Genomic DNA, 11,763 nt, shown 5'->3' on the forward strand with positions numbered 1-11,763 from the left:
GTTTATCTGAAGCCATGTCCTGAAAGCAAGGCCACACCTTTCTGTCTTTGGCCACACCCACATACAGGAGCCAATGATCCCACTGCCAGAACACATGTAGGTCAAAGGAAGGATTCACCCACAGGTCCAGTGAGAGATTCAGAAGATCCACTAAGAAGAAAGTGGGGGGGGGGGGGGACAGTTAAAAGAGGAAAAAAAGAACAGGGATAGGTCAAAAGGAAGATTTAGGTGAAGTGTGTTATTTTTGCGAATTTGAATGGGACCTATTATGCCCTTTTTCAAAGTCTTGATTTTGGGGTCTACTAGAATAGGTTTTCATGCTTGAATATTCAAAAACACATTATTCTTCACATATTTTACATTGTTGCAGCACCTCTCTTCACAGTCTGTCAGTAACACTCTGGCCACATCCGAAAACGTAATGTAAATTCTGTCATCATTTACTCACCCCCAAGTTGTTCCAAACCTGTATGAATTTCTTTCTTCTGCTGAACACAAAAGAAAATATTTTGAACAATGTCAGTAACCAAACAGTTGATGGGCCCCATTTCCTTCCATTGTAATTTTTTCCATACTATGAAAGTCAATGGGGTCCATCAACTGTTTCTTTAAAATCTTCTTTTGTGTTCAGCAGAAGAAAGAAATTCATACAGGTTTGGAACAACTTGAGGGTGAGTAAATGATGACAGAATTTACATTTTTGGGTGAACTATCCCTTTAAGAATCTTGCCGGAAGTGGTAGGTCATCTGGGTACTTTTTACCTACTCTTTTGAGTACTGTGAATTCGGACATACTTCTTTTGTCACATACTGTTTATTATACTATATAATAGGGAAGTATGTGAGTATGTGCAGCCTTTGTTTAGTTCCTCTCTATGAAGCCCTTCCTTCCAAAAAGCATAATGTGCTCTGATTGGTCGGCTGGACCAGTGTGTTGTAATCGGTCAACCATTTTGAATGTGTTTTGGAAATGTCATGCCCTTTACCATAATTACCGCAAGTTTCAACACACTACTAACGCAACTCAACAAGGCCTCACCCCTTTTTTTGGGTATGCCTCGGCGGGAATTATTTAAATGAGGAATATTGTGTACATTCAAGAAAATTCAAGACTACAGTCAAGGCGTTTCAAAGAGTTCAGAAACAGTGCTTACTGCTTACTGATTTAGAGAATAAAGGCCAGTTCACATCAACAACGATAACTATAAAGATAACTATATTAGTGTCCACACCACTGTTTATTTTAAGCATGCTGCAGTTTTGTCATCTGCTGCTTTAAATGCTCAAGCTCTTTAAAGCAGGATGGATTCTGATTGGCTGTCCATATTTTTATCGTTCATCAATTGGAAAACAAAATGTTCTAAAAGTGATTCCAACGATATTGTTTCTCTGTGCCATTATCGTTATAGCTGTGGTGTGGACTCTGCTATTCTTTTACATTTAGAACGAATTTTGGAACTATATCTTTATGATATAGTTACCGCCTAAAATTACTGAAATTATTGATACCGCCTAAAATTATTATTATTTTTTTTTAATAACCAAATATAAAATTTTAACATACACATACTCACCCTCTATTGCGAACAATATCCTGAACGCACTGATCTTTGTGGTATCTCACAAACTGTGTACAGGTCAGTCGTATTTCCTCAGGAACAGCAGCAGACTCAAGGTTTTCATCCTGACCAAAACCACACAGAGTAGCCAGCCTACAAACACACAAAGAAGCTGCTGAAACTACATCCAAAATAAACAAATAATAAATTAATAACACAAACACGGCTGATTCACCTCTTTTTGAATGGAAGAATAATCAGGTGCTCGTCCAACCCAAAAATTCCAAAGGAAACAAAACCCTTATGGAGACAAAGCATATGTTTAATTTTTATAGCAACTCTTCTCATGTATCTAGTAGTGTTGTCAAAAGTACCGACTTTGATACCAAATTTTGAAATTTTAAAAATGTGATGCTTTAAGCGCTGTTGAGCAGATTCGTGAACACCTCTGATTGGCCATTGTGTTGACGCATTCATCAGATATGTATGTGATTGGCTACAATGATCAACGCACAGGAGCGTTTGAAAGCAAGTGTTTGAATTGAAAGCGTTTTGAAAGCGGAAGCATTGAAAAGCAGGCATCTATCAGGTCCACTGATAGACGCCTGCTTTCAAACGCTACCATGTGTATCTGTGAAGAGTGTCATTGATGTCTATTTACAACATGTTTATGAAGCGTTGATCATTGTAGCCAATCATATCTGATGAACACGTGAACACAATAGCAAATCAGAGGTGTTTACGAATCCGCTCAACAGCGCTCAAAGCATCACATTTTTAAAATTTCAGTACCGACTAGGTACTGATCTTGGTACTTTTGACAACTCTAGTATCTAGATGTTCTAAGTTTGCACTTTGAAGTGAGAGTTGTGTGACTGTGCTCACCTGTCCATAATTGGCTACAGCACAAAAAAACTGCAGCTCGAGGTAAAGCCGCCCTGGATCTGCATTGAACAACCACCACAGGCAGCTGGACAGGTTCTGAAATAAACAGTCCCAAATGTAAAAGAGATAATTTGACGTTGGAGGATGTTGAGAATAGTGTAATTACAATGTATAATTTACAATGCTTCATGTGGCTTACTTCATTATGTGTGTATATATGCATGTGTTTATGAGAGAGTGTATGTCTTTCTCATAGAGTATGTGGAGTGGACATACAGCCAGCATGCTGACAATGAGAAGCAGGCAGAGGAGCACATGTCGAGCTATCTGCCTCTCCTCCTGCACACGTCTGGAGCTTGACGCCTCGCTCAGGAAAATCCCTATAACAGAAACACGCTCTCTTTTACTCCCTGATGAAACTTGGCAATCAAATGGTATTTAATGACTTGATAAGCATAAGAATGAAATAAAAAAAACATTTCAACCTGCTGAAGGCACTGACGATTCATTAAGATGTCCGACTATCATATCTGGCATGGGTTCACAAACATCTGTCAACAAAGGAGAAGTTACACTACATGCACATTCTAGAAATATATTCAGCATTGGAAAATCACTTGGTTTTATAGTCTCCATACCAAATAAGAGAGGTTGTAAAAGGGATAGTTCACTCAAAAATTAAAATTGTCATAATTTACTCCTCCTTATGTTTTTCCAAACTTGTATGTGTGTATGGGAACACAAAAGAAGATTTTTGACCATACAACGACAGTGTTGTTTTGAACCCCTTTTATTATACTAACAAAAACTTTTAGTTTTTCAAATAAATTCTTAAAAATAGATTTTGTGTCCTGCACAAGAAAGTCAGACAGGTTTGGAATAAGTAAAAAGGGTGAGTAAAAGATGAGAATTCACTCAAAACTCTTATGCTTCAAAACGTTCATAAAGAGATTATAACAGAAATTCATATGAATCAAGCGGGTTAATCCAAGTCTTCTGAAGAGACATGATCGCTTCACCATATCTGAGTGCTCTATCTGTGCATGTTTGCTGATCAATGTTCACATGTGAATAAAAGCCTAAATTAAATCTGTTCATCATATAAAGTGATCGTGTCTCTTTAGAAGACTTGGATTAAATCACTTGATTCATATGGATTTATTTTATGCTCTCTTTATGAACGTTTTGAAGTGTCAGTTTTGGAAATCTCTCAGAATTAATAAAAAACTTCTTCATTTGTGTTCCGAAGATGAACGAAAGTCTTACGGGTTTGGAAAGACATGAGAGTGAGTGACGACAGAATTTCTATTTTTTGTGAATTAGTTGCTTTGCATCTTCTAGTTGTTCTCCAACACTGAATAAATGTACGTAAATAATCTATATATAATGTACAAGCTACCTGTGTTGGTGTAGGTTTGATCTAGCTCAGATGAGTTCTGGTTCTCTGGCTGGGGGTGTCTCACATCTTCTGCTGTGCCTGTCATGGGGTTTTGATCTAGGGCCTGATAGTTCTGCTCCTCTTGGGCCCCTCGGCTCAAACTCATCAAAGACAGACCACCCAGAATGATGCTGCAGCCCAGAACTACCACAGTACACACAATCTGAGGAGAAAAGAACAGTTGGTGGGGGGAACAGAGACAAATTGTGTTATGATGTTTTGTATAAACGCAGTAAAAAATCCCAACCTACCTGCCCCTTGCCGTAAAAGAAGGCGGAGTCTATGTTGTCACTCATTCTCTGTCCTATCATGAGCAGCCCGCCCACAATCAGAAAGGGAATTCTAAGATAACAAAATTAAGGTGATTTCTCCAATAAATCTGGAATTCTGCTGTATTAATTGCTGTCAGTTTTTCATTTCATTTAGAAAATAAAAAAATTGAAAGGATTTATATAGGGAATAATAAACACACTAGCATGCATGCATACACACACACGCATATATACTCACCCCCATCCAAAGATGATGAAAACTATGGGTTTCACTTTCAAGTTTTCATTTCTGCCCAATAAAGTAAGAGCGAACGCCAAAAGACCTATAACACAATATCTACACAACTGCTAAACACCGCTACAACTGCACAACACAAAGGAGATGTATCACAACCTAAAATCACACAATGAAAATAATCCTTATCCATCAAGTATTGTTTACTGTGAATAAGTGTTTGATGATTTCTTACCTGTCCACATGTAGGTGCTGTAAAGAGACCCATAAAGTAATGTAAAGGTGAGAATTTGGCCAAACACTTTCCCCTGCTTTGGCACAAACTTCCACACGATCATCGACACACATGCTAGGAGCTGCATAAGAGACAAAATAAACATAGCGTGCTTTAATAAATAAATCAAGAAAATATATTTTTACATTTTTTGAGGAAAATATATGTTGAAACAACTTGTTTGTTGGGGACAGTTGTATAAACATAGCCATTATGTTAATACTGTGTCTTAAAGGGGACCTATAATGCCCCTTTTACAAGATGTATTATAAGTCTATGGTGTCCCCAGAATGTGTCTGTGAAGTTCAGCTCAAAATGCCCCACAGATCATTTATTATACCATGTTATAAATGCCTATTTTTGAATGGAAGGAAAAACATGCTGTTTTTGTGGATGTATCTTTAAATGCAAATTAGCTGCTACTCCCCACCCCGCTTTCCAGAAGAGGGTGGAGCCTGTACAACTCTTGCCTTTAGATACTCTGCCAAAAATGAACAAAACATCTGTTTGGTTTTGATTATCATCTCTATCGTGGCCACACTCACGTGACATTGCAGGTTTTCTGAGCGCACACATCCGAAGCACGCGCACAGAAAGCTGGCTGTCAGACGGCACTTCCTGTGAGTATTAAACTGATTTCTCTTACATGTCTTATTGCACTTAAACTGTGTTTTTGACATAACCTTGGGCGTATTTGACAAAGTTCAAAAGTGTGTGGAGATAAACATGGTGGATAGGAACTAGTACGAACAACTAGCAGTTAGTCTTACTTTTCTGTATCAAATCAGACCAATCTACGTTTTTATGTTACTGACTTAAAGTTATGAACAGTCTGAAAGAAAAAAATGTATGCAACCAGCCCCTGAGCGCATTTTATTGTGTCACTTGCAGAGATAAGAGGTTTTGAAAAAGTACCACAAATTAAATAAATAAAGAGAGAGGTAAAGAAACAGGGAGAGAAAAAAGCAAGTGAGTTAAAGTATTATGTATACGTGTGCCTTTGTGCAAGATTATGTACCTGTGCTAAGAACAGATTTGTGGCAAACATATGTGGCAGCCTCTTAAACTTCTTACTAAGTAGCATGACAGCAAGGGTCCAAACCTGCAACACACACACACACACACACACACATATTTTGGTAATCCAGATTCTGTAACTCATTGTTTCTGGGATCAGATATTTCATCTCTGTTTAATGTAGAAGCTTTGATTTTTAATCCTCTTAAAATTCTTATGTATGTTCTCTATGGTTACACATGCATATAAAGCCAAGTTTTAAAGAACAGTACAGAATAAAATCAGAAATTAACCAAAAGAAAAGAACAGAAAGAGAATAACAAGAATAAAATCGAATAGAATAGACAGAAGCGACCAGAACAGAATAATAATAGAACAGAATAGTGAATAGAATAGAATAGAATCAGAAATTAACCAAATGAGACAGAAAACGACCTGAATAGAATAGACAAAAGTGAACCAGAAGAGACAGAAAAGAACCTGAATAGAACAGAATATACAGAAGTGAACAGAAGAGAATAGAATAGAATCAGAAATTAACCATAATAGATTAAAGAAAAGAGATCCTGAATAGATTTGAACAGAACAGAACAAAATTGAATAGACAGAATAGACAATATAATAATTGAGTAGAAAAGAATCAAAAGTGAACCAGGTGAGTCAGGAGGACAGAAGAGAACCTTAGAATAGAATAGAATAGAATAGAATAGAATAGAATAGAATAGAATAGACAAAAGAAGTGAACACACACCAGACCTGAATAGAATTGATCAGAACAGAACAAAGTTGAATAGACAGAATAGACAATATAATAATTGAGTAGAAAAGAATCAAAAGTGAACCAGGTGTGTCAGGAGGACAGAAGAGAACCTTAGAATAGAATAGAATAGAATAGAATAGAATAGAATAGACAAAAGAAGTGAACACACACCAGACCTGAATAAAATTGATCAGAACAGAACAAAGTTGAATAGACAGAATAGACAATATAACAACAGAATAGAGTAGAATTAAAAGTGAAACACACAAGACAGGGGGAGAGGAAAGAGCCTTTAATAGAATAGAATAGAATAGAATAGAATAGAATAGAATAGAAAGTGAAACACACAAGACAGGGGATAGGAAAGAGCCTTTAATAGAATAGAACAGAATAGACAAAAGAAGTGAACACACACCAGACCTGAATAGAATTGAACAGAACAGAACAAAATTGAATAGAAATGACAATAGAATAGAAAGTGAACCGCACAAGACAGGGGGACAGGAGAAACCTAAATAGAATAGAATAGAAATTGAACCACACAAGACAGGGGGGACAGGAGAGAACCTTAATAGAATAGAATAGAATAGAATAGATTAAAATAGAATATAATCAAAAGTGAACCACACAAGACAGGGGGACAGAAAAAAGCCTTTAATAGAATAGAATAGAATAGAATAGACACAAGAAGTGAACACACACCAGACCTGAATAGAACTGAACAGAACAAAATTGAATAGACGGAAATGACAATAGAATAGAATAGAATAGAATAGAATAGAATAGAATAGAATAGAATCAAAAGTGAACCACACAAGACAGGGGGACAGGAGAGAACCTTAATAGAACAGAACAGAACAGCATAGAATAGAATAGAATAGAATAGAATAGAATAGAATAGAATAGAAACAGAAACAAAAGTGAACCACACAAGACAGGGGGACAGAAGAGAACCTTTAGAATAGAATAGAATAGAATAGAATAGAATAGAATAGAAATTGAACCACACAAGACGGGGGCAGGAGAAAACCTTAATAGAATAGAATAGAATAGAATAGAATAGAATAGAATAGAATAGAATGTGAACCACACAAGACAGGGGGACAGGAGAGAACCTTTAGAATAGAATAGAATAGAATAGAATAGAATAGAATAGAATAGAAATTGAACCACACAAGACAGGGGCAGGAGAGAACCTTAATAGAATAGAATAGAATAGAATAGAATAGAATAGAATGTGAACCACACAAGACAGGGGGACAGGAAAGAGCCTTTAATAGAAGAGAAGAGAAGAGAAGAGAAGAGATCTAACTGAATAAGTCTTTATTTTCTCACTTCTAATCCACTGTAAGCAAATGGCATGTGTTCTTAAACACATCAACCCACACACACTCACCAGGGCTATTAGGCTGACAATGCTGATGTTAAAGCTCACGTCCTGTAGCTCTGCCACCAGGGATGTGGCCTCCATCCATGGAATCGTCAGTAACCATGCCAAAACATACATGATGGGCGCTGACAGGAAGGTGCTAATAACCATTCCAGAGGTCACCTACCACACACAAAACTTTTGTACTGATCCGTGTTGACTAAATGTTTAATAGCAATGATTGAGTCTGGGTGACATTTACAGAAATTCATTTATAGCTTACCACCTCCAGCTCCATGTTGTACTGGGCAGCATAAATGGCCACGCTGGGAGCAGTGGGGAAGACTCCGTAAAGGAAAGCATAATCAGACAGGCTAGAGTGATTCACAGAGCTGGAATTACCAGCATCCAACAGCTCCACCATGTCCTTACACATCAATGGCATAACTAGCCTGGAAAACACAAACAAAAATTGCATGAAACAGTACTCAAAAATGGTTAAGATTTATGTATTTTAACTACATATAATTTTACATTAAAAGGTTAGTTCACCCAAAAATAAAAATCCTGCCATTTACTCACCCTCATCTCGTTCCAAACCCGTAAGACTTTCGTTCATCTTTGGAACAGAAATGAAGATAATTTAATGAAATCTGAGAGATTTCTGTTCCTCCATTGACAGTCTACCACTCTGACAATTCAAAAGGTTCATAAAGAGATTGTAAAACTAATCCATATGAATCGAGCAGTTCAGTCCAAATTTTCAAAAACAACAGCTCTGGCTCAAACGTGCTGTGTACCTCATTGGTTCTCATACATCAAGCAAGCACCATAACTGATGTGTGCATTGATGAATGTTTATATGTGAATAAAAGCCTGAATTCAATCTGTTCATCATATAAAGCGATCGAGTCTCTTTAGAAAATTTGGACTAAGCCACTCGATTTATATGGATTAGTTTTACAATCTCTTTATGAACTTTTTGATGTGTCAAAGTAGTAGTTGCTTAGACTGTCAATGGAGGGACAGAAAGCTCTCAGATTTCATCAAAAATATCTTCATTTGTGCTCCGAAGATGAACGAAAGTCTTACAGGTTTGGAATGACATGAGGGTGAGTAATAAATGACAGAATTTTCTTTTTTTTTTCAAAATATTAAACATAATATGATGCATTTGTGTTAGTAATATATAAATGAAATGAGTAAGAATGAGATTTATGTAATAGTACTAATAAACTGAATGTTTTAAATACACAATAACCAGGTTTATATATTTATTATCAATAAATGCAATTTATTATACATGTAATCTCATACATTTTAAATAATTGAATCTTGCTTATTTCACAACTAGCCATTTTTGATTAAATTTAATTGTTTTCAGAATTAACAGATTTATGCTGATTCTAAGGATTTTAAATAAATACATTTTGAATATACGATTATTTAAATAAAATCAAATACAAACAAAAAAGTGCAGCCTGATGATCAGTGTTATTTTAGTATTATTTATTTATTTTATATTATAGTTTTTATTTAGATTTGAATTTGCTTTTATTTTTATATTCTCAGTTTTCAATTTAATTTTAGTTTAAGTTTTAGTAATTTAGCTTTAATTTATATTTATTTGAGTTTTACTTTTAGTAATTTTAGTACTTCTAATTACACTTCTAAGTTTTTTTGTTTTTAAGTTTTTCATCTAATATTTAAATTTTATTTTATTTCAGCTTTATTTCAATTAATGAAAATGATTTTTAATATTTTATTTAGTTAACAATAACAACACTGCTGATGATAGGTATGACACACTGGTCTGATGGTAACGTTTGCTTGCTACTGGCATAATCATGGTAGCACATAAACCACCTTGTGCAACCTGTTGGTTAAGCACACAACTCTCTTTCACTCACAGTTTGGCAGTGATAAGCAGGATGAGGGAAACCCCAGTGGTACGCGTGAGTTTACCCATCTGTCCCACCATGTTCAGGCCCAGATAAAAGAGTGCCGCCCCTCCGAAAGAGTCTGCCAGTCCATCAACAAACTCTCCAAGTAAAACAGGGACACGTCCACCAAACAGGAAATGAGAGAGAATTCCGACAATAACCATGAAGACTATTGGGTTCTTCAAAACCTGAAAAGATAGAAAAGAATAAAGTGAAAAAAAGGCTAACATCAACAGAAACTTCTGGATGAAGATAAATACACGCACCTGTAGTACGACCGTAAAGATCACGTGCAGTTTGCTGTAGCTGCGGTCATTGGCGTGTCTCCATCTCTGGATCTCACACAAAGCAAATCCCACAGGGTTCAGCAGCATCAGAGACACAGGAGCCACCAGATATATATACTGCACATACTCTGGGTGCGAACTCCTGTACAGCGCATCCACTGTATGGGGATTATGATCTTATGATTAATGTGAACTGTCTGCATGTGTATTTTAGATGTATCTGTGTGTGAGGGGATCCTCACCTATAGGATATCCCAGTGCAAAGTCGTTGCTCTGAGTAGCAAAGATAGCATACAGCCCTGCTTTACTGAATTTGCTCTCAGGATTTGCCACCAACAGCGTCAGCACACACACCAGCAAGAAGACACACACTTTTGCGATCAAAACGCTCCACAGAAACGACCAGACGACGTGCTCAAACTGCAGCTGCACCATGTTCTTGAAGAGCAGGGCAGGAAGAGCGAAACACGACAAAAAGCTGCCCAGACCATTTACCTGTCCCACGCTGATGATGTTACTGCGACCCGCCGCATATCCGCACAGAATAATGCCAAAGCACTCCAGCAGAGCCGGGAAAAGTTTGTTGATAGACATGGCCGGTGCTCCAAGAGGGCTGTGGGTGATGTTGAGGCCATGAATGGTGACATACTGGTCCTCCATGATGATGAGGTTGACAGTGACAACTGAGAGATGATCTAATGGTGCAGATCCGAAAGCTAGGAGCAGATAAAAACATGACAAAAAACCTCAGTGAGGGCTCAACAAAAGTGCTGCTGCCCTATATGCCACTGTTTTCCAGCAGAAGTGTGTTTATGAATTTATAGCTGCCATGGAGTTGTGTAGTTTACAACTATTATATAAATTATAAAATTAGGGATAAATGGATAAAAAAGGGATATGACCAAATTCAAATCAAGTTAACATAAAATATAAAATTTTATTTAAATTATAAAATTCTATAATTATATAGTAAACCAAAAATATATTATTATGTGATTATCACAATAACAGGAGTTGTGTAATTTCCAACCTGTATATAAATTATAAAATTATATTATATTAAAAACAACAAATTAATTGCTGAAACTGCAGTAACTAAAAAAAAGGGATATGACCAAATTCAAATCAAGTTAACATAATATATAAAATTCTACATAAATTATAAAATTTTATAACTATATAGTCAACTAAAAATATATATTATTATGTGATGATTACAATAACAGCGAATTATTATTGTTATTATTTTTAAATGAGCTGCAAAAATCTGGACACTGACAAACTATAATATTCATAAATATAATAATATAATAGTATAATAATTAAAATCTTAAAAGAGATACAAAAAATGTTATTTCTTATGATAAACAAGGCCATTGAATGCACAGTCAAATAGCTAGAGTTGACATCTATACTACTATAAACGTTTTAGTCTTACCTTGCGACGAAAACAACAGAAATATATCGGTTGTCGATGACCTTCCATGTGTTCACGTGTCGAGGTTATCAATACATGGATTACATAATATCATGTTAAAGAAAAACACGCCCGAAACATCCATGTTTTCACTCTGGTCACAGCATCTCGAGGGCTTCGGCGCTCCGTTACTTTCAATGTCAAATCACTCAATGACTGACGCGTGAGTCCGCCTATGACGTCGTCTAACCCCGCCTTATCTCGTGTGATCATGTCGCTGATTGGTGGAAACGTAGACAGTATTCAG

The 11,763-nt window shown here is 36.3% G+C and overlaps 1 protein-coding gene across 1 annotated transcript; it reads right to left on the reverse strand.

Annotated features, from left to right (window-relative positions):
- On the reverse strand, positions 1-11,667 carry gpr155b (G protein-coupled receptor 155b). Its single transcript, XM_051896453.1, has 17 exons — positions 11,478-11,667; positions 10,282-10,755; positions 10,019-10,197; positions 9,720-9,940; positions 8,093-8,261; positions 7,837-7,992; positions 5,682-5,765; positions 4,625-4,745; positions 4,393-4,477; positions 4,134-4,224; positions 3,844-4,045; positions 2,930-2,995; positions 2,721-2,824; positions 2,445-2,540; positions 1,795-1,859; positions 1,575-1,712; positions 1-150 (listed from the first exon to the last, which is right to left on the reverse strand). Exons 2-17 carry the CDS (start codon positions 10,697-10,699, stop codon positions 102-104), a joined length of 2,244 nt encoding a protein of 747 aa, XP_051752413.1. The 5' UTR covers positions 10,700-10,755; positions 11,478-11,667; the 3' UTR covers positions 1-101.
- Between the last annotated feature and the right edge of the window lie 96 nt (positions 11,668-11,763).

Source organism: Ctenopharyngodon idella, chromosome 6 (assembly GCF_019924925.1).
Source record: "Ctenopharyngodon idella isolate HZGC_01 chromosome 6, HZGC01, whole genome shotgun sequence".
NCBI lineage: Eukaryota > Metazoa > Chordata > Actinopteri > Cypriniformes > Xenocyprididae > Ctenopharyngodon > Ctenopharyngodon idella.